The sequence below is a fragment of the Emiliania huxleyi genome (assembly GCF_000372725.1).
Source record: "Emiliania huxleyi CCMP1516 chromosome Unknown EMIHUscaffold_134, whole genome shotgun sequence".
Classification (NCBI taxonomy): domain Eukaryota; phylum Haptophyta; order Isochrysidales; family Noelaerhabdaceae; genus Emiliania; species Emiliania huxleyi.
This window is the reverse complement of record NW_005201249.1, coordinates 339,028-360,368: the sequence shown is the minus strand read 5'-3', so window position 1 is coordinate 360,368 and position 21,341 is coordinate 339,028. Positions and strand designations below refer to the sequence as shown.

At 65.1% G+C, this 21,341-nt stretch overlaps 7 protein-coding genes across 7 annotated transcripts; 3 read left to right on the top strand and 4 right to left on the bottom strand.

Annotated features, from left to right (window-relative positions):
• Window positions 1–160: 160 nt before the first annotated feature.
• Window positions 161–6,778, top strand: EMIHUDRAFT_226821 (hypothetical protein; the record flags this gene model as incomplete). The annotated part of the gene is made up of 19 exons (XM_005788578.1): window positions 161–286; window positions 422–616; window positions 682–1,309; window positions 1,396–1,672; window positions 1,747–2,335; window positions 2,399–2,524; window positions 2,640–2,759; window positions 2,911–3,036; window positions 3,086–3,973; window positions 4,039–4,167; window positions 4,232–4,381; window positions 4,457–4,984; window positions 5,103–5,298; window positions 5,327–5,454; window positions 5,529–5,682; window positions 5,726–6,018; window positions 6,138–6,413; window positions 6,576–6,682; window positions 6,760–6,778. 19 exons carry the CDS (start codon window positions 161–163, stop codon window positions 6,776–6,778), a joined length of 5,055 nt encoding a protein of 1,684 aa, XP_005788635.1.
• A 1,490-nt stretch (window positions 6,779–8,268) lies between these two features.
• On the bottom strand, window positions 8,269–9,065 carry EMIHUDRAFT_423347 (hypothetical protein). Its single transcript, XM_005788577.1, has 2 exons — window positions 8,703–9,065; window positions 8,269–8,636 (listed from the first exon to the last, which is right to left on the bottom strand). The coding sequence occupies exons 1-2, from the start codon at window positions 9,050–9,052 to the stop codon at window positions 8,594–8,596; spliced, it is 393 nt and encodes a 130-aa protein (XP_005788634.1). The 5' UTR covers window positions 9,053–9,065; the 3' UTR covers window positions 8,269–8,593.
• Window positions 9,066–9,230: 165 nt separating this feature from the next.
• Window positions 9,231–10,107, top strand: EMIHUDRAFT_226818 (hypothetical protein; the record flags this gene model as incomplete). The annotated part of the gene is made up of 2 exons (XM_005788576.1): window positions 9,231–9,960; window positions 10,034–10,107. 2 exons carry the CDS (start codon window positions 9,231–9,233, stop codon window positions 10,105–10,107), a joined length of 804 nt encoding a protein of 267 aa, XP_005788633.1.
• A 2,678-nt stretch (window positions 10,108–12,785) lies between these two features.
• Window positions 12,786–14,181, bottom strand: EMIHUDRAFT_440709 (hypothetical protein). Its single transcript, XM_005788575.1, has 2 exons — window positions 13,368–14,181; window positions 12,786–13,247 (listed from the first exon to the last, which is right to left on the bottom strand). Exons 1-2 carry the CDS (start codon window positions 14,150–14,152, stop codon window positions 12,878–12,880), a joined length of 1,155 nt encoding a protein of 384 aa, XP_005788632.1. The 5' UTR covers window positions 14,153–14,181; the 3' UTR covers window positions 12,786–12,877.
• Window positions 14,182–14,543: 362 nt separating this feature from the next.
• EMIHUDRAFT_362671 (hypothetical protein) lies at window positions 14,544–15,216 on the bottom strand (the record flags this gene model as incomplete). The annotated part of the gene is given in 3 exon segments (XM_005788574.1): window positions 14,544–14,718; window positions 14,732–14,974; window positions 14,992–15,216. Coding segments are annotated over 3 exon segments (565 nt in total), but the record flags the coding sequence as incomplete, so codon positions are not given.
• Window positions 15,217–17,454: 2,238 nt separating this feature from the next.
• EMIHUDRAFT_440704 (hypothetical protein) lies at window positions 17,455–18,201 on the top strand. The gene has a single exon (XM_005788573.1). The coding sequence runs from the start codon at window positions 17,468–17,470 to the stop codon at window positions 18,056–18,058; it is 591 nt and encodes a 196-aa protein (XP_005788630.1). The 5' UTR covers window positions 17,455–17,467; the 3' UTR covers window positions 18,059–18,201.
• Window positions 18,202–19,428: 1,227 nt separating this feature from the next.
• Window positions 19,429–19,653, bottom strand: EMIHUDRAFT_70879 (hypothetical protein; the record flags this gene model as incomplete). The annotated part of the gene is made up of 1 exon (XM_005788572.1): window positions 19,429–19,653. A coding segment is annotated over one exon (225 nt), but the record flags the coding sequence as incomplete, so codon positions are not given.
• Window positions 19,654–21,341: the final 1,688 nt, after the last annotated feature.

Genomic DNA, 21,341 nt, shown 5'->3' with positions numbered 1-21,341 from the left:
CTCGCCGACGAAGCGGCCGCTGCAAGCACAACCAACGGCGCAGGCGCCATCACCCCTGCCGGGTCTCTGGAGGCGACCCATCGATTCATGATGCGCGGCTGCTCGCGAAGGGACGCACGTCGTGAATTCAGTTACAACCAACACTTCTGACGGTTGGCGCATGGCGGAGAAGAGTGTGGATGGCAGCTGGCGCGGCCCAGAGCTGACGGGCGGGTGTCCAAAGCACCCGACATGGCCGGCCAACCCGCAGTTTACCCTCGCCCCCTCTACTGCCGGCGATTGCATCGTCGAGCTGTCGCAGAAGCAAGCGCCGGACGCCCGCGCGATAGATGCGAGATAACTGGGCACTCGTATCTCGAAGTGGCCACGCGCGTGCCACGCCGAGCACCACTCGACCGCCCTGCCGCTGCCATCTGGGCAGGCGCTGCTGCCGATCGGCCTTGTGGTGCTCAAGGGGAAGCTGGGGGTGCCAGTCGGGCCGACGATGAGCAGCTCTATGATCGTCACAAAGTCAAAGTACAAGGCCTCCGCCGCGCAGCGGGTCACCTTTGCTTGCCCACCGCTCGGAGAGGGTGAGTGCTACGTGATCCTGGCATCGACCTTTGAGCCCGGGCAGGTAAGCAGAGCACTGCGCTGCTCCCACCCACGCGCTCTTGCAGCCCGGTATCTGATGCGCCTCAGGAGGGAGATTTCACCCTGGGCGTCGGCCACGAGGGCGGCGACTTCACGCTAGAGCCTCACCCTCGGTCGGCTACGCCGCTACCAAAACAGCCAGCCGCGGCTCCCTCGGCGCAAGCCAGCAGCGGCGCGGCGGCATCCATTGGCGACGACCCCGCCATCAAGTCTGCGCTTGCCGAGCTGGCAGAGCAGCAGGGCCGAGGTAAGACCGTGTACGAGGACGGCTCCTTCAACTGCGCCGGTAAAGACTCGAAGACGCTCTACATCTCCGGCGCACCTGCCGCGCGCTCAAAAAAGATTGACGCGTGGGCCCGCCTGCACGCGCTCTCGGGTGGCGGCGACCTGGGTGGGACGTATGGCAAGCCGGGCACGCTGATCATCCCGCGCGACGGCCTCGAGGATCGGCATATCCTCGGCGCTATTGCAATGGTTCGCTCGCGGCCGGGGCTGCTCGGCCGCGTGCTCGCTTGGTCGCAGGAGGGCGCGGGGATGCACGGGCTGCGTTTCTTCAAGGACGGGCGGTGGCAAACGGTGGTCGTGGACGATCTCCTCCCGTGCCACGGCAAGCGCCAGCTCGCCTACTCCTCGGAGGGCGAGCCGCGCGAGGGGCCGGTCGCAATCATACTCAAAGGTGAGCCCCCACCGCACACATATGGTTGCACCGTGCCAATCAGGACGCGCGTTCATAACGTGTCCACAACCCCGCTGAGTATGCAGGCCTCGCGAAGATGTACGGCTGCTACGAGGCCATGTCGGGCGGGCGGGTGGGCGCCTCGCTTGAGGACCTCACCGGCGGCTACTCAGACAAGATCTACCTCCGCGACGGTCCCTTTCTCGGCGAGAAGCAGCAGCAGGTCACACCGTCAGCGGACGTCACCTCCGGAGTGATGTGGACCCGCCTCTCTGGGCTGCTCTCAGCCGGCCATCTGCTCGGCGCAACCTTCAAGAAGAAGCACGCTGCCGACGGGGAGGTGGCAGCGCTGCCCGACGACCAGTTACACACCCTTCGTCCAGCCTCCGGCGGAAGAGGCTGTCGTCTCTTCACGGTGGTGGACTCTCTGCGTGTAGGTACCGCCCCCTCGTCCACCCTGTCGTGGAGATGCGCGAGGCAGAGGGGCTGCAGATGGTGCGGATGCGCGTCTGCTACGGCAAGCCCGGAGCAGACGGCCGGGTTGTGCCCCTCTGTCAGTGGAGTGGCGCGTGGAGCAGCGGGTCGAGCGAGTGGGCTGCGCAGCAGGGGCCCGCCGCCGCCCTCGGGGGTGCGCCGGAGGACGGCACCTTTTGGATGACGTTTGGCGACTTTATCGCCGGCTTCACCAAGGTTTACGTGTGCCGGATGTACGAGGACACCTCGCGCGCCACACTTGCCGGCGAGTGGACGCAGGCCAGCGCGGGAGGGTGCGTCTCACGCGCACCTGGCACGCGTTGGCGCTGCAACCCACAGTACCGTCTCACTGTGGCCTCTAAGACGTCGGCGCTGCTCGCGCTCGCCCAGCCCGACGCAGAGCTGGACGGCAACCTCGACTCGGACTCATACCCGCACGCCATCGGGCTTTACCTCCTCAAGGCCTCCAGCGGCGAGGGAGCGGCGCGGCGCAAGCGGTACCTCCGCGAAGAGGAGCTGCTCGGCTGCTCCCGGTTCGGCAAGTCGCGGCAGGTTGGCCTTTCACCATATTCGAGCCGGGGCCAGGTCTTTGACCTGTCCATGCCACATCCACAGGTCTGCTTCGAGGCCGAGCTCGAGCCGGGTGTCGAGTACATCGCTGTACCATGCACGTACGAGCCCGCCGTGCAGATGCCTTTCCACCTGAGCGCCGCCTCGCCAGCCGGTTGCATCCTCGAGCCGGTGCGAGACAATACCGATGTCTAGACTCGCCGCCCCGATCTCATTGACCGCCATCGCTACCATCACCTCCTCACCCGATCCCTTCCCCACCAGTTTCACCCCTTGCCTCCCTCAGCTCCCCGCCTCGGGCGACTGGCACGAGCGAGGCTTGTCTGGCGCGTGGTCGGTCCAGGCGGGCACTGCGGGTGGATGCCCAAACAACCCCGAGACGTGGGCGCAGAACCCGCAGTTTGAGGTTCGCGTGTCGGCGCCGACCACATTGGTCGCAGTCCTATCGCTCAAGGCGACGCCTGGAAACCCTCCTGCCCAGACTACGCCAGTTTGCACAAACTTACCTGGAACGACAACGTCAATAGGTGGCACCGGCTGAGGCGGTGAGGCTCCAGGAGGCACATGTGCAGCTGGCGGCCGAGGCGCAAAAGGCAGCTGCTGAGCAGCGCGACGCCGACGCCAAGGCGCTCCAGGCGCGCGAACCGGGCGGCTGCTCCTCTCCCCCTCGCACAGCACCCCACGTGGGCCATTTTCCCTCCTTCACCCGCCCCTCAACCCTCCTGCCCACAGGAGCAGACGAGCTCGCTCGCCCCCGCGATTGGCCTCCTCGTCTTCGGCTCGGGCGGCGGCCTTGTTTCGGGGCCTTACGAGGAGCTCGGGCAGAAGCAGGTCGGCGCATCGCAGTTCGAGATTGGGACGCAGGAGGTGTCGGCAGAGGTCGCGCTGCCCGCGGCGGGCGCATACACGCTGCTCGCCTCCACCTTTGCCCCGGGCCAGGAGGCCGCCTTCGTTGTCGCCCTCTACAGCACCGACGCGTCCATCACCGTCAAGCAGCTCAACGGCGCCCTGGTTTCCGCAGGCAGCGTGATGAAGAGCAGTGCGTTACGGTTCAGCTCGCGAGTAGGTGGCTCCGTCTCGACAGGAGGCGTCGATCTTGGCGACCGCGCTCGGCCGCAGGGCATCGCTGGCCCAGGAGCCGGCACCAGGAGCGCGATCGAGCCGCCCGCCGCGAAGCATGACATTTCAAAGACGCGCGAGGAGCTCGGCGATGACGGCAAGCTTGGCCACGCGCAGCGTATGGAGCTCGAGGAGGCGCAGCGGCTTGACAAGTGGAAAGAGAACGTGCCGATGATGACGATCGAGGGGCAGCCGCTCTCGGACAACGTCAAGAAGAAGCACAAGGAGCTTGTCGCCTTCGCCGAGGCTAATGCGGCGGCCAACGGTGGGCTCTTTGTGGACCCGGACTTCCCGAAGGCGCCGGGGAGCGCCGCGGGCGAAGACCAGCCCGCCGTGTACAACCAGGGCAAGCCGGTGGCTGGCATGCCTGTCGTGACGCAGTGGCGGCGGCCTCGCGAGTGGACCGACACGCCCAAGCTCTTCAAGAACGACTGGGAGGTGGAGAATGTGATCCAGGGCCCGGGCATCGACAATCGCTGGCTTCTCTCCGCGATCAACATCGTCTCTGGCGACCGCAATCATCCAGCCGCTGCTATCTAGAGATCGGATCGTCACCTGCCGCTGAGTCAACAATAGGCAACCGCGAACAGCTCGACCGCTTCTTCTTTGGAGAGTCGGAGCTGCACGCGGACAAGGGCTTCTTTGTTTGTAAGATTTACCGTGACGACCCACTTTCTGACGACGACTGGCAGGCGGTCCCCAAGCAGTCGCGCGCCACGCGTCTAGTAGTCGCGTCACGGCTCTCGCATCGGCTATCAGGTGATTCTGGTGGACGACCGCATCCCGTGCACGGCCGACGGCAAGCCGGCCTTCGCACGCAACGTGGACCCGTCAGTGTATTGGGTGATGATCATGGAGAAGGTGTTTGCAAAGTACTCGGGCAGCTACGAGGCGATGCAGGGCGGCACGGTGAAGCGGGGCCTCGAGGAGTTGACAGGGAGGGACACGTGTCCAGACACGCGTCCACGACACACACGTCCATAGGTGACGCAGGGCCTCGAGGACTTGACGGGCGGCATTGGGTACAAGTTCGACCTCACGCGGGATGAGGCGGACCGAGGCGGCGTAAAGCAGTGGATCCCGAAGGGCGAGGTCCCGGAGCGACTGTGGGACGAGGTGATGGAGAAGATGAAGACGGAACACGTGGTGGGCTGCACTTGCTCCACCAAGGGCGAGCCGCGGCCGCAGACCGAGAAGAAGGGGATCCTCGTCAACCGCACCTACTGCATGGTGACGGGGGGCGACTTTGAGGACAACAAGCTCATGCGGCTGCGCATCCCGCTCGACGAGTCGGGGGAGGCGACCGAGTGGAACGGCAAGTGGTCCGACGACTCTGCGGCGTGGAACTCGCGGCTGCGCCAGATGCTGCACTTCTCCAAGTCGTCGAGCGACGGCACCTTCTGGATCGAGTATGCCGACTTTTGCAAGCACTTCACCAAGGTGTACATGTGCCGCATGCTCGACGACCTCTGGACGCGCTTCGCCGTCAAGTCGCGCTGGATGGATGAGACGGTCCGAGCCATCCCGCGACCACCTATGGCTCCGCCTTCAGCGCCATATTCGGCCGCAGCGGCTCCGCCCCAAGCCTCTACTCGCGTCGATAAGACGTGTCTCATGCCACATTCCGCAGGCGGGCGGCTGCACCAACTTCATCTCATGGCGCAACAACAACCAGTGGATCCTCAACATCACGCGCCCAAAGACCAAGCTCGTCATCAAGCTCACGCAGCCCGATGCGCGCAAGTCGGCGGGCCACGGCCGGCACTATTCGAATGCCATCGGCTCCCATCATTTTCATGCATCGGCGGCTTGCGGGGCCGGGACGCGTCCGACGCCCACACATGCTGTCCACAGGCTTCTACATCTTTCGCGGCAACGAGGACCCCACGGACCACAAGCGGCGAAAGCTCGTGCTCAAGGATGGCGACGAGGAGGACGGCGGCGATTTTGTCTTTTGCAAGGAGCCGCGCTTCTCGCGGCAGGTGCCATTCCAGAGCCAAAGGAGACGCCCGCCGCATTTCCTATCGATGGCGATGCGGACCCGCCCACCGCTCAGGTGACCGTCGAGTACACCTTTGAGAAGTCATCCGAGACGCCCTACATCCTGATGCCCTTCCTCTTCGAGCCGGGCCGCGAGTCGCTCTTCAAGCTCACGCTCCTGTCCGACGACCGCGACGACGACGGCATCCTCCGGCCACTTTCCAGCGTCCGTGCGCGGGCAGCGTCTCCTCACACAACTGCCACCCTGAGTAGGGATCCCCGACTTTGGCTTCTCCGAGGTCAAGCCCGAGGAGGACTGGCGGCGGACGACGCTGCTCGACGCGTGGTCGACGGGCGGCCCGGGCAATCAGCTCGGAGACGAGGATTGCGCCGGTGGGCCGCTCACAGGATCGGTCGACGAGTGGTCCAAGAATTGCCAGTTCCAAATCACGCTGCCGCACAAGACGCGCTGCTTCCTCTTCCTTGAGCTGCACGATGTCAAGACGGACATGCGCGACGTTGCCGGGCTGCAGACGGAGCCAGACTACCCCACCGTCGGCTTCGTCGTCTGCAAGGGCGAGAGGGGGGGCGTGAAGCGTTTGCGTCCTGACTGTCCATGACATGTCCACGGCATGGCTTAGGCGAGGGGGACCACATCAAGCTGGACGGGCCCGCGCCGCCGCAGGTGCTGCAGACGGCGGAGCTGAGGCGGGGCGACGGGCAGTGGCTCGAGCTAGGCCAGCTGGAGCCGGACGAGGGGAGTAAATACATCGTCATCCCCTACACCGACCGGCCGGGCGTGCAACACAAGTACGCGCTCACCCTCTACACCGACTACGAGCACAAGTTCGAGAAGGTGAAGCCGCGCTGCGGTGCCGAATGCGTCCAGTGCGGCAACCCGACTGGCCTGAGCCGCGTACTCGACAAGCTCGACACCCTCGAGCAGAAGTACGCCGCCCTTGTGCGCAAGGAGCAGGAGCTGCTCCGGCGGGGAGGCGTCTCGCCCGCGCTGATCGCTGGCGGCGGCGCAGCAGCAGCAGGCGGCCGCGGCGGCGCAGGCGGCGGCGCAGCGGGCGACGTCTTTGCGGCCGCGGACTTGGACGGCGACGGCCAGATCTCGCAGGCGGAGCTGGCGGCATACGCCAACCAGGTGCAGGCGCACGCCAAAGAGCAGTACGACCAGTATCTGGCCGCGCTCAAGCAGGCCAACGCCGAGACAAAGGCACAAATGTTGGCACCCTGCGGAGATAACGAGCTCCACTCTGACCCGTCTACTGCCCGCGCGCGTGCAGGTGCTGCGTTCGCAGCTGCAGCAGCTCGGCGTGAAGCCGGACGTGCCGGCCGCGGTGAGAGACGAGAAGGGGAGCAGAGGCTGCGCGGTGATGTGAGGGAAGTGCTATTGAATTTTCTTCTCGAGCAAAATGGGGGAGAGACGCCACGACATCAACCCGCCGCCGCCAAATCGGCCCGCGCCAAACCAACAAACACACACACGCCCAAACGCAAACCAGAGAGCGTGTGTGTGAACCCACCCCCCTGCGCGCGGGCCTTCTAGGCCCGCGGGTAGTCTCCCCCCATCCCCAGGGCCTCTCCAGGGCTCGCACCTCAACCTCTCACAGACCAGCGCATAGCGCATACGACGTATTTTCTTCTCATAACAAGGCTGTGAACAGCGTCGCGCCCCACTCGGATCGCGCGACATAGGGCTTCGTTCGAGGATGATCTTCGAGCCCCCGGGGGAGGATGAGAACGTCTCGCCGCCCCCTTCGTGGCTGCTACAGTTGGCCAGAGAATCTGCTCAATCCCGAGAAGCAGAGATCTTGGCCTACGCGGCGGGAGCGTTGGCCGCGCTTGCCTGCGCGCTCTGCGCCGTGTCGGCGGGGCTCAGGTCGCTGCTGTCCAAGGAAAGGTCCAACGACGGGACGGCATGCGACCTGAGGTCCGACGACCCGAGTTGGGAAGCAGGCGGCCGCGGCGGTCTTGCAGACGCCACCAGTGAGGTTGCTGTGGACAATATGATGCTTCGGCCGCTCGGGCGTCGCTCGCGCGCGGCGCGCATTATGCCTCCTCGGGCCGGCCCGTGCTGCGTGTGGTGTCTCCTGACAGGCCTGCCTCCTCCGCGAGCAGGCGAGCATCCAGATCGAAGTGTCGGGACGGATGCTCTCTGTGCGAGGCGAGCAAGTGGAGGAGCTAAGACGGGTGTGCGCCGCTCCGCTAGCCGCTCCGAGAGTCGGCGTGTACCGTTGCACAGACACACAGCTAGTGTGGCTCAGTTGCAGCGTGGCGCGCTTGCCATCTCAGGCGGCGTCGGAGATCGACCCGCTAGGAAGTGAGCCCTCCGCCCTCCCGCCTGTCGTCACGGTGGACATCTCCGACGGCTCCACTTCGATGTCTCACTTCTCGCTGGACGGCGTGCGCCAGCTGGTGGCCGCCCTCACCGAGGATCTGAGGGCACCCTCCTCTCCCCCCCTGCCCGGCCTCGCCCCTCTGCCTCCCCGTCCCGACGAGCCTCCGCCGCAGCTGCCCCAGTCGCTTGTTGGGGCGCGCAGCAGATCCACCGCGATGGCGATCCGCAGCGTGACGCCGCAGCCGGATGACTGACACGAGTTTGATATTAGATAACGCGCCGCCGCCGGGCAGTCGTGTCCGCGCGCGCGGTGAGTCCTGACCTCAAAAATCCCATAATACCGACCTGCACGCTCTGGGCCTCAACTCTTGGGCGCGCGCGGCTGGCCCGCTGTGCACCGGTGGTGGCGCAGCGGGCAGCGCCACCGCCAGCGGAGCGCCGAGACGCCGTGACCCGTGTGCGCGCTCGCTTCCATTTGTATTCGTTTTTGTACGGCGAATCCCTCTGAGAGAGGCACCGCAGCGAGTTGTGCATGAGTACCTACGCGCAGAGACAGAGCGAGAGAGGCAGAGGGACGCGCAGCGCACGCTCTCAACATCGAACATGCGGACGGAGACATGTGTGGCGGTACTCATGGGAAGGGAGATGTACGCTCGCGCTCTCACACACCGACAACGTACACGCTCGCCCAGGGCCATCCGGCGCCAAGGCGCGATCTCGCAGGACCGCGACAGAGCTCGGCTTGCCAAGGGCAAGCGACTGCAACCTGCGCGCTCCGGGAGGAGACTGCGGGGCTACTTCGTCACCTTTGGCTTCGAGCAGAGCCAGACCGCGTGCCTGGGCACGCAAACAATGCGGGAGTGAAAATGCGTGCGTGGCTTGGGCGACTGTGCGCTCCCTCACCCTCCGTCAGGCGCTGTTCCCATCCACTCCGGCACGAGCTCGCACTGCATGCTGTCGTCCTCTGCCGGGTCGGAGCAGAAGAACCACTGCTTGGACGGATCCGGGGCGTCCTCGTCCTCGACAATGTAGCACGCCCCGTCATCGGTCGTCTCTCTCTCCGTTGCCCATTTGGCTCGGGACCACTGTGCCCCGGCGAGCCCGTCCTCGCCCAGGTCGGCGCGCTCTCCCGGCGTGCTCATCCGCGCGCAGGCACGGCTGCCCGGCGTACTCATCCACGCGCAGGCACGGCAGCCCGGCGTGCTCATCACAGCCGAGTAGCCCGTGATTGCGCAAGCCCAGACCGACAGCATATCACTGCGGGATGCGTGGGTTCCAACTTTTCGGTGGTGTGGTATGGTGTCTCCGGCACCCACCTCGGGCATGGCTCCACCCGCAACTTGGGCCGGTGAGGCGGCGCCCCGCTCGGCGCGTTCCTCGCCCCGTCCACGCCGACCTGCGCGCACAACTCAAATTCTTTTCATTTTGACCATGGCGCCGCTCGCGCGAACTCGTCGCGGGCCACAGGCTTCCGAGCGCCTCGTGTTGATCACCAAGAGGAACACGACTGGCTACAAGAACGTGACCTACGACCGCAGCAAAAAGAAGTTTGTGGCGCAGGTGAAGGATGGCGGCAAGCAAGTCCACCTCGGCTCCTTCGCCACCGCCGAAGAGGCGGCCTCCGCCTACGCTCGCTCAGAGTACGGCCGCGCCGACGCCGCCAAGCTGCTGCAGACCCGCTCTGCTCCCACTGCCGCTGGCGCCGAGGCAGTCCGGCAGGCGGAGAGGGAGGGCCTGACTCTGGTCGCCAGCGGCAGCAGCACAGGCTACAAAGGCGTCTGCTACCACCCGAAGCAGCACGGCAGCAAGAAGTACCTGCTGAGGGTGAAAGCTGGCGGCAAGAAAGTCTTCCTCGGCCTTTTCGCCACCGCCGAGCAGGCCGCGCTCTTCTACGCCCGCTGGGAGGCGGGCAGGGACACCAGCGATCTCATCGCGCCGCCGCCGCCACCCGTGCCTTCCTCTGCTGCTGGCGCCGAGGCAGTCCGGCAGGCGGAGAGGGAGGGCATGACTCTGGTCGCCAGCAGCAGCAGCAGCACAGGCTACAAAGGCGTGAGCTTCTGCCCGAAGCAAGGCAGCAAGAAGTACCAGCTGCGGGTGTGGGTTGGCGGCAAGCGGTTCTTCCTCGGCTACTTCGTCACCGCCGAGGAGGCGGCGCTGGCGCGTGCGCGGCACCTGTGGGACCATCCGCCTGCTCGAGCCGCAACCGCAGCAATCGCCGCCGCAATGCGCAGCAGGGCCGTCCGAGGCCAGCAGCTATGAGGAGGAGGACGGCTTCGACCCCGGCGGACACTGCCGACGCCGTGGCTAACTCGCTGCTCTCCGAGCCGCCGCCATCCGCGAGCGAGCAGAGGGAGGCGATGCGGCAGGCGCGCGCAGCAGAGCAGGCGGCGAGGGTGGAGGCTACGGCGGCGGCGGCGGAGGCTGCAGCGGCGGTGCGTGCTGCCCCGCCATGGCTGAGCGGGCATGAGTGAGGGCAGCGCCCCACGCCCTGCTCGCTCTCCGCTACCTACAAACCTAGGCACCATTGAGCAGTGTGGACAGCGCGCAGGGTGCTGTGTAGGGAGCGACACTGTTGACTTCCCGGTGTACGTAAGAGGTAAGTACGCCAGCAGTCATCGCGCTCTCTCTTTCGTATGTATGTAGAAAGGTGAAGAACAGTCAGGCTCGGACTGGACACCAACGCGGTATGGGTGGACGCGAGACAGATGATGACGACACGCACGAGCGACACACAGACACAAACAAGCTCACAAGACACACAGCCAGCGTGGCTGCCACACACCATGAGTTGGCGTACACATAACTCGGGGCCACATTCTTCCTGTCGCCCCCCCCAGCACTCCAAGGTGCCAAAAGGAACAAACAAGGGCACAACAACACAACAGACGACAGGGGCGAACGCGTGTTTCTCGCTAACACGCGCGCACCGCCGAGCCTGCGGCGGGCGCGCTGCGGTCGCACGTCTAACTTCGTCATAGTGCCACGACGTGCGGCCTAGATTTAGCACACGCGCCTCTGCTCGCATACACTCATACATTGGATTGTCATCGCCTGTGAGTGCAAGATTAGGGCTAGCCGCAGGCAGCTAGCCTCTGAGGAGGGCGTCCATAGACACCTCACTAGACCCCACACACGGTCTCGTCCGTGCCTCGCCGGCCGGAGAGATTGCTGGAGGTAGAGCACGCCTGCTCTAGCCTCGCATGTCACTTCCTGTCGTCTGTTGTGTCGTTGTGCCCTTGTTTGTACTCTTGGCACCGTGGAGTGCTGGGGGGGGCGACAGGGAGGATATGGCCTTGAGTTATGTGTAAGCCGACTCAGGGTGTGTGGCAGCCCGCTGGCTGTGTGTCTTGTGAGCTTGTTTGTGTCTGTGTGTCGCTCGTGCGTGCCGTCATCATCTGTCTAGCGTCCACCCATACCGCGTTGGTGTCCAGTCCGAGCCTGGCTGTTCTTCACCTTTCTACCTACCTACCTACCTCGAGACCATTCCCCCCCGCCTCTTGGAAGACCTGCTTGGGGTATGGTAGGGCTAGCCTTGGGCGGTCAGGACCATAATCCCTGGTGTGGACGGTTTTTTTTCGCGGTATCCGCGGCGGGATATGGCGGGATATGGCGGGATATGGCGGGATATGGCGGGATATGGCGGGATACCGGGAGATACCGGGAGATACCGGGAGATACCGGGAGATACGAGATACGGGCGGATACGGGCAGATACGGGCAGATACGGGGAGATACGGGGAGATGCGAGGAGATGCAAGGAGATACGGGGAGATACGGTCAGATATTGCAGAGATACATCAAGATACCGCAAAAAAAACGTCCGGACAGGGCTACCATACCCCCCCCCCCCCCGCCGCCGAGCGTACCATACCATACCCCGGAAAAAGTTGGAACCCTGCTTTGCCGCAGCCGCTTCACACCTGCTCCTGTGGGAAGAGTCCCAGGGAGGAGCAGCGTGAGCAAGACCCGAGCCCCCGCGAGGTTCACAGCGGGTCGGCTGGGCCCCCCCCGGCCGAATCCCAATGGAAGAAAAGAAAATCTCGTTTGATCTGCCTGGGGATGGACGCTCAGCTCCTCAGCAGTCAGTGGCCCCCCGGGGGGCAAAGGAAGAAAGCGGGTAAAGAGGAACCTTTCGATCGAAGGTGAATTCGCCTCGCCACGACCTCCATGGCTGATGAGCATTGCAGTCCACAACGCGATGGATGGAGGCCGTGATCATCGTGTTGTTTGTTGGCCGTGCACGACGACTCGCAATGAATGTGTTGACCGACACGCACGCACCGACCCGGCGTCGCAACCTTCCCCCCTTTCGATTCCCCCCTTCGCCTGCTACTCATTAGCCCGCGATTAGCCCGATGAATATCTGTCCCGAACTATCGAATCTCCAATTCGCGCGTCCGTCGATCAGGAGAGTCGCATTGCCACAGCCGCGGGGGGGGGCACCGAGCCCGGCCCCGCAGGGGATGGAGGAAACGTGCCTGGCGTGCGCCTCGCGGTCCTTCAAGCGCGGCGACATCGTGCGGATCATCAACCCGGCACACGAGAGATACAACCAAACAGCCATCGTCATGCGAGTCGACCGGAGAGCGGGAGGGTTGCAAGCGCCCAGATGTGCCACATTGAGATAGACCAGTGCTAGATTGAAGGATGGAGGCGGCGCTATATCACACAAACTGACCAGCGTCGCCCCCCCCCCCCCCTCCCCGGCCCGCCAAGGTTGATGGTGGTCCTGGCTGATGGTGCCGTGGCGGGCTTCAAGACGAGCAGTGTCGCCTGAAAGGTGGCCGCCCAGAGAGCCGTAGGTGGCGTGAGGCGTCAGGGGCGCTAGCGTTTGGAAATGCGCACGGTGGCTGCTCGCCGAGTGGCATGTAACCTATCGAAGCGGCGGAGCTATTTATGACGCGGCATGCCGGTGCGCAGGATTGTGAGCCAAGAGTGCCGCAGTCCCGGGTCGCCCGTATTTATTGGGGTCCTTGGTCGTCGTTTGTGTCTTTAGACCGACAACTAAGGAGTACTGTACACATGCAAAGGGCCACTTTAAACACCGACTGGACCGGCCACACGCTCGAGTCATGCACTCATAGCTTTTCAAGTTCGCTGGCCACCACGACCACAACTGGCACCAGCTGGGCTGCCACACATCCCGAGTGAGCGTACGGCACTACGCCACTCAGGCCACGTCCCCAGCCTACTCGCTCGTCAGCTCGGTGGCAAGCTTGAAGGCAAATACGTTCGTCGTGCCAAGAGAGGCGGCGCGCATTCGCGCTCCTCACGCCTGCGGGTCCGCTGCCGGCGCGGCCATGCTCGCAAAGGCAGAGAGCATCTCTGCAATCGTGGCGAACTGCGACTCGATCGCGGGGACGAGGCCGGAAAGGTCGAGCTCGAGCTCCGCCGAGGCGGGGTCGATGAGCTGCTCGGTGAGCTCGTCCTTGACGTGGGCGTCGAACCTGCGTCATAAAGTCGGGGCGTGAGTCCGGCGGAATCGACCCCATCTCGTGCTCAAGTGCTCAAGTTCGGCGGCCTTCTCGGGAGTTGAGGGGTCTAGGTTCAGCATCTAGGGTGTCAGACCAGTCCAGCCCCTTGGTGATGGCGTCGGACAGGCCCGCCGCCCAGGCCCCGTCACCCGGAGGCACGAAGCCGCTGGACACCAGCTCGGTCAGCAGCTCGTGCAGGTCCTCCACCGCCTCCTTGATGTCCTTGGTCGCCTCGTCAGGCACGAAGCCTGACGAGATGATGAGCGCGCTGACCTGCTCGTGCGTCGGAAGCTCGCCCTTCAGGAGCGTCGAGGCGGTTAGGAGCAGCTCGGTGAGCATTTTGAACTGGTCCTTGACGGCCGGCACAATGCCTGTGAGCTCGACCTCGAGCCCGGCGTCAGCGAGGGCAGCCTCTGCGGGTTTGATGAGCTCGCTCTCGACGTGCGTCTCGACGTGATCCTCGAACCATTTCACAGACTGGGTGAGCGTGTCGGCGAGGCCGGCCGCCCACGCTCCCTCGCCCGGGGCGACGAAGCCATGGCTGTGCATGAGAACGAGCAGGCCGTGGAGGTCGTTGACAGCGTCGCGGATGTCGCTCTCCGCTTCCGTTGGAGTGACGAGCGAGATCAGGTCCGACACGGTCTCCGGGTTGACCTTAGCCGGGTCGATAAAGTCGAGGATGGCCTGCTGCTGCTCTTCGGGAAGCTGCGAGGCGATGGCGATGCCGGCGGCGGCGATGGGGAAGATCTTCTCGTCAGGAGCGGCTGTGGCGGCAGCTTGGACGGCAGCGGCAGCGGCGATGGGCTGCTCCTCCGGGACGGGCGCAGAGCCAACCAGGGCGAGGCCGGCGACGGCGACGAGGCGAGCGATGCGCGGCATACGTTTGGATATAGTCGGGCTGCGTCGGGTCCTTGGTCGGCCAGGAAAGGAGGGAAACTCGGTCGAAACGAAACTCGGTCGCCCCCCCCCCCCAAAAAAGAGAGAAATAAACAAGCGATGCAACCTCCATGACGAGGTGCAGCAAGAGGCGGTACGTAGGGTCTGCGGCGCGCTCGGCATGAGGGAGCAGTTCGAGGCGGCGATGGCGGCGGGCGAGCTGCTCGAGATGCTAGAGAGCTTGCCGCGAGGGGCGGTCGAGGGCTCGAGGCCTCTGTCCGACTGATGCGCGGTTACACCCGCACGGGCGAGTGGCCAGAGCCCATTCTCACCAGCCCTGCCCCGCAGCGCGGCCGCTCGCCAAGCCCCGCAGATGAGAGAGAGATTTTAGGAAACCAACAAGAAATCACGACTCTCACAGTGATTTGGGCTCGGCAGCTTGTTCGCCCTCAGCCGAAGCTGGGGCCGGTCCCGTAGGCCGTAGCCGAGAGAGCCCGCGCCGATGAGTTCGACGCGGTCGGGGGTAATTGCGGAGAGGCCAGCAAGGTGGCGATCGCTGTACTTCATGGTGCCCTCGGTGGGGCGGCTGACAAGCCAGAGGTCGATACTCTGGACGACCCATAGGATGCCACGTCCCACGAATGCCTGGAGGAGAGGGAGGCGAGGCCAGAGGCAGGCTCAGCTGCTCTCGGGTGATCTCGCTTTGAGGCACCAGTCTTCTGGAGAGCTCAACAGCTGCGGCCGCGATGGCGGAGTCGGCCGCGGTTCGAGCGAGCAGCTTTTGGCTGCGGGATCGAATCGCGGAAGGCTCATGCCCTCGCGGAGCGACGCGGGTCGCGCGGCGCGCGCGTGTGCGAAATGCGACAACAGACGACAGACGACAGGCGCCTGAGCGCTGTACGCCTGCACTTTTGTCGCCGCAATCGCCACCGCCGCCATCTTGACGAGCAGCGCGAGCGCGCTCGTCGGCGGCCAGCCGTCGCGGGCCGGGCCGAGCCCGGCCTCAACCGGCCGCGCCGCCGTAGCAGGCCCGGAGGCCCACATGGCGGCTGACCAGCTGATAAGGAGGGTTTCTCAGATGAGTGGTCAGATGGATAGTGCCAGAGAGCGAGGGGTCCAGGGGGGAGCACAAATAGGACGCCCAGCCCTGCCCTCGTGCCGCCGAGTGCATACAGTCTGTTGCGGGCATTAAGAAAACAGGATACCCGCGGCACGCCGCCGTTTCTAAGCCTTTCCACCCACCCCACCCACCCCACGCCGTGGTTTCTTAGCTTCGGCCGGCACCCCAGGTCAGCCGGGATCTAGGCGAATTTTTAGGTAAAATGACAATAAGGAAGCGCTGGACCGATGCGCCAGTCAGCAGTCTTGGGATGACAGGAAGACGCACACACCTCCATCCACACCGCCCAGAACACCGCAGACTTAGGCAAAATGACAAGTGCGCGCGCCGCAGGCGAAGAGGAAATTTGAGCGGGGCTCCTGTTCACACTCGTGTGTGGGCCCTTTCTTGGGGCCGCGCCTGCGGCGCGCTGTGGTTTCTTAATGCCCTGTTTTCTTAATGCCCGCAACAGACTGTATCCTATGCGAGAGAGATCCCCTGTGCCCTGTGCCCAGCCCTCTCCGCGCGGCGATGCGCCCTCCCCCCTCGCTTTTGCAAAATCCTGCAAAGGTGGGGACGTGTCTGTCCTCGACCCAGCCCTAGCTTGGAGCACTTGGAGCACTTGGAGTGCAGTCGGCAACCTCACATCCAGGGCCGGGGAGCTGAGGAGCGCACCCAGCGGGCCGGATGATCGGGATCGGGTTGCGGGCAAGAGAGCCCTAGCCCTGGGGGGTGCGCGTTCGCAGGGAAAGGGCCGTAAAGTAAACACGGGTCTCCGAGGGGTCCCGTACCATGCGGAACCGACCCTACCTATCCAGTGCTCAAGTGCTCAAGGGTTAGCTCTGCGCTCCGGGTTTCCCCTAGCAGCGGAACCCCCCTTGGGATGTCCGTTTTATTTATTTATTTATTTATACTCTCTCGCGTTACAACAACAACAAAAGGCAGATTCCAACCAATTCACTCGGCAACCGCAAGCCGCTCACTCCCCCAGTCCCATTCCCTCATCTTCCCCGCCTCCTCCACCGGGCGGATCCGCTCCCACGCCGCGTCTCGCACCACCTCGCGGTCGCGATCGCCATGCACATTGGAAGGAGCACAGGAGCCACTTTCGGAGCGAAAAGAAGAAACTCAGCGCCGCGCAATGGGCTCGAAAGGCCGACAATCGCTGATACATGTGTGCATATGAGCTCTCGCGTCTCGCTCAACTGGACCCGCAGGTTTGCGCCGCCCTCCCGCACCGCCTTCAAGCGCGGGCTCGTTACCTGGCTCGGCCTGACGACCATCAGCCTCGTCGCGCTGGTCAAGCGCACTGACGGTTTGCTCAAGGCGCTGCTCGGCGGCCCGGCGCTGCTCTGCGCCTCGGTGCTCGTTTACGGCACCTACCGCAAGGAGCGGGGGCAGCTACCCTTTAGCGAGGACGAGCAGCGCGCGTCGGCCGAGCGACTGGGCGGCTTTGGACGGCATGTCACCACGAAGGACGGGCGGGTGGGCCACTGTCGTGGTTCAGATGCATGACTTGTGGCGTCCTAACGCACTCATCAACCTCACACAGGTGGTCGAGTACCTTGTGTACGGCAGCAATAGGGAGGACGCCACAGTCATGGTTCAGATGCACGGCGCGACCAGCACTGGCGGGCTCATGTGCACCTGGAACGCCGAGATGTTCAAGCATCTCAACATCAGGGGCATCGCCCCCACCATGCCCAACTCGGGCTACAGCGACATCCAGGCGGGCTGAGGAGAGCTGGCCTCTTAGCGAAACTCATCCTCTCACCGCGTCCGCCCTCTCTGTGCAGCCGGACCGCCGAATCGCCAACTTTCCGCGCGACGACCTCGCGCCCATCCTGTGGGCGGAGGGGGTCGACGAGTTCTTGGTGGACGGCCACAGCCTCGGCACCTCTCACGCGCTCGCCGTGGCGTGGTACTTTGGCGCGCCCAGCTGTCGTGCCTCGAGGCCTGCTCGCGAGCTCCCCGTCTGGATTCGCCGCGGTTCCTGTCTAGGCCCCAACCACGCCGAGCACCGCTGCATCGGCCTCGGACTCAACTGCCCCTACCTGTCGACGCCGCTGTGCGATGAGCTCGGCTTCCGGTGCGACGCGGACGACCTCTTCCTCGTGCGGAACAACGACCCGCGCGAGTGGCACGCCGCGTGGAACTTTACGCTCGCCGACGTGACCAACCTGCTGCCGTTTGCGTCCCCGCCCATGGCGATAGGGCACATGATCTGGCCAAAGCTCGCCGAGGAGAGGCCGTGGGTGCTGCCGATGGTCGCCGAGGATCAGAAGCGGACGGGAGCGCGCGGCTACGTGGGGCAAGGGTACGAGATGACGTGCTACGCCACCAACACCCTGTGGGGCTTCGACCCGCGGCACATCCGGACCAAGCACGTGGCGGTGTGGTGGGCGCACGATGACGGCAGCCCCGGCATCGCGCCCTCGGGTCAGCCGCCGCCCTGCGTTGTGGCGCCCTCCATTTCAGCCGCGCCGCTGCGAGTAGGCTGCCCGCCGGAGCACGGGAAGTGGCTCGCGGAGCTCTTCGAGCGGACGGAGGGCGTGCAGACGCGCAACCGCAGCGTCGACATCGGCCTCGGCCACTGGTCGTTCTCGCCCTCGCTCGGGCCGTGCTACCAGGCGGCCGAGGAGTCGCTGCCAAAGACGCTGCTCGAGATGACGCGCAAGGAGGCGAAGGCGGCGCCGGAGCTGTGGCCAGAGGACGATGCGGAGGGAGTGAGCAGAGGTTCGAGCGGCGCGGAGGCCGAGGTCGACCCACAGCGTCTTCAAGACGCACACGTGGAGGCGCCGGCGAGATAGAGATGAGAATCTGTTTTGGTTGTGAGGGGCGGTGGCTGCGGGGTGTGCGAGTGTGCGGAGCCGGAGTCGCAGCAGGGCTGCGCCACGTGTACTCTTTTTGCTCTCGGCCGGCCCGCCTGGGCGGCCGCTGCTCTGTCTGCCAGAGAAGAATTCTTATAAAATACAAGCCTCTCTCACAGCACACTGGCACGACAAGGGCGCGGACTGGCGCGGACTGGCACACACACCGGCTCACCACCGGAGCCGTAGAAAAGAGACAAAGGGAGGGATGGGCTAGTTCCATTCACTGTGGCACAGCTCGCGTTACAAAACCTTGATTTGACCATTTGCGCCATTTGGTACCTCTCGGTGCCTTCCAGAGGCAGCTGCGACCCCGCCGAGTAGACGGCGGCACACAGCAGGTGGCGCGGTGTGCCACCGTCCACTCGGCGGGATCGCAGCTGCCTCTGCGCGTCCTGGAGATGTACCAAATTGTCGCCGCCGGAGACGACTCGACGCCGCTGAGATCGGAGATCAAGCTCTGACAGGTCGCACGTCGCTCCTTTGACGCCGACGTGACTCACCCGTGCAGATCACATCAGGACACGGTCTCGACACGCTCGGTACGACGCCTGCGACCCGTCTTGGGTCAAGTGGCACGACGCTCATCGCGCCTGCCAGCGCTGCCGTACAGGTTGCCACGACGAGGTCGAGCACGCTTCTATACGCTCGCCCAGCCTTCCTTTCCATCCCATTAGGCAGCCTGGGAACGGTGGCGGTCAGAGGCAAAGCCTGCGAGGGGTGGTGGAACCACATGTCACGGCTACCGCCGGCTCGACCCCACGATAGCCTCCGGAGGCTGACTTTGAGGCACAATCATCGGACGACGTCGGCGAGTTGAGTCGCGCTCGCGGTATCCAGATGACCTCTCATACTAGTATCATCGGCCATGGCCGCAGGAAGCGCGGGGGATTCCGCTGGGAGCAACACGGAGCTCCGTTGGACGCGTTTTCAAGATTAGCGTGTCAGAGAGAGTGAATTGGGGACGCGGCAGCCGGCACGCCGCCACCAGGGATTTTACGACGACCGAGCTAAGATCTGAGCTAGATCATATTCCTCGCTCCACGCTCGACATCGGGATGCGGTTTCTTGTCCCCCCGCATAACGGGGGACGCGCGATAGAGCAAAAATAATCGTTGGTTTCGTTGCGCTTACGGCTTTAAATGGACGTCTTACTTGGATCATGGATGCGTACGGCGTGTCGCTCACAGGACGCCGTGTGCTTCCCTCGTACGGTCGTATACGCCGCTCCCGCGTCACAACTGTGAGGTACAGTCCGCATGCACACCCCTGGGATGGGGTCGAGGGATGGGGCGCGATTACGAGCCCGGTCACGCTGCCTTCCGCGCCCCGTCCCAGTCCCGGATCATCCGGCGCAGCATGTAATTGGGGGTGAGGTATGGGTGCTCGAGCTCGCCGCCCGTCAGAGGGCTCGTCGACTTTGTCGCGAGCCAGCGCTCGATCGCCGTCCGCTCGTAAGCATGCCCATCGGCCGCCATCACCGGGTCGCTCATGACCTCGGTCGTGATCGGGCAGACGAAGTCGGCTGGTGGCTCCTCCTCCTCCACCGAAGGCGGCCTCTCTGCAGCCAAAGAGGACGACACCTGCTCGTCGGGCGCCCGCCTCTCCTCCTCCAGCCTCGCGCTCTCCTCGAGCGCCGCCGCCAACTCCGCCTCCTCTCCCGCCGCCAGCGCTGCCTCATCCTCGGGCTCCCGCGACGGCCCAGCGCCGCCTCCGCCGCCCTTCCCCTTCTTCTTCTTCTTGTTGCCCGTCTTGCTCTCCTTGGCGCGCTCCGCCTCCTTCTCCTTCTCCTCCTCCGCCAGCAGCGCCTCGGCATGCCGCGCCGCCTCCGCCTCCGCCGCCGCTCTCTCCGCCCCCCTCGCCGTTGCCTCCGCCTCCGCCTCCGCCGCCGCATGCTCCTCGAGGGCGCGCACGCACTCGGCGTGGCCCTGCTTCTTGGCCACCTGCAGCGCCGTCTTGCCGCTCGCAGAGCACAACGCTGCGTCTGCGCCCGCCCGCAGCAGGAAGATCACGACGGCGGATTGGTTGCGCTTGGCGGCGGCCATCAGCGCGGTGCCGCCCTCGCTGTCCTTCTGGTTGATCTCCGCGCCGTGCCGCAGCAGCAAGTCGATCACCCGCTCGTGGCCGCTGCCGGCGGCGTCCATCAGCGCGGTGTTGCCTCCGCTGTCCTGCAAGTTGATCTCCGCGCCGCGCCGCAGCAGCAGGTCGATCACCCGCTCGTGGCCGCTGCCGGCGGCGAACATCAGCGCGGTGTTGCCTCTGCAGTTCTGCATGTTGATCTCCGCGCCGCGCTGCAGCAGCAGCTCGACCACCCGCTCGTGGCCGTTGCCGGCGGCGTCCATCAGCGCGGTGTAGCCGTTGCCGTCCTGCTTGTTGATCTCCGCGCCGCGCTGCAGCAGCAGCTCGACCACCCCCTCTTGGCCCTTCTGGGCGGCAAGCATCAGCGCGGTGACGCCGCTCGCATCGCCTGCCCGGCAAGTCGCGTTGACCCGCCCGCCGCTGTCAAGCCACGCCAGCACCGCCGCCTCGTCGCCTCGCGCAGCCGCTATCCCCGCCTCGAGGCGCCTGGCCTCTTCGGAAAGCCTGCCCGGCGAGCCGGAAGAGGCTGCGGCCCTCGCTCCCGCCGCCGCCTCGCCCGAGGAAGCGCCGCCCGCACCGCCCGCCGCCGCCTCGCGCTGGCTCGCAGTCACCTCCTCGATGTGCTGCCGGAAGGCGCCGACGCTGGCTGCGTGGCCCTCCTCCTTGGCATACTGCAGCGCTGTCTTGCCGTCCTCAGAGCGCACCGCTGTATCTGCGCCCGCGCGAAGGAGGCGGAGGACGACGGCGGGGTGGCCCTTGCCGGCGGCGCCCATCAGCGCGGTGTAGCCGTCGCTGGTATGCAAGTTGATCTCCGCGCCGCGCTGCAGCAGCAGCTCGACCACGCGCTCGTGGCCATGCTGGGCGGCGGCCATCAGCGCGGTGCCGCCTTTGCAGGTCTGCAAGTTGATCTCCGCGCCGCGCTGCAGCAGCAGCTCGACCACCCGCTCGTGGCCGTTGCCGGCGGCGAGCATCAGCACAGTGACGCCACTCATCTCGCCCTCCCCGCAAGTCGCGTTGACCCGCCCGCCGCAATCAAGCCACGCCAGCAGCACCGCTTCGTCGCCTCGCCCAGCCACTAACGCCTCTACGACGCGTGCTAGCGCCTTCTCTAGCGCCTTCTCTGGCACCTCCGGCGGCGAAGAAG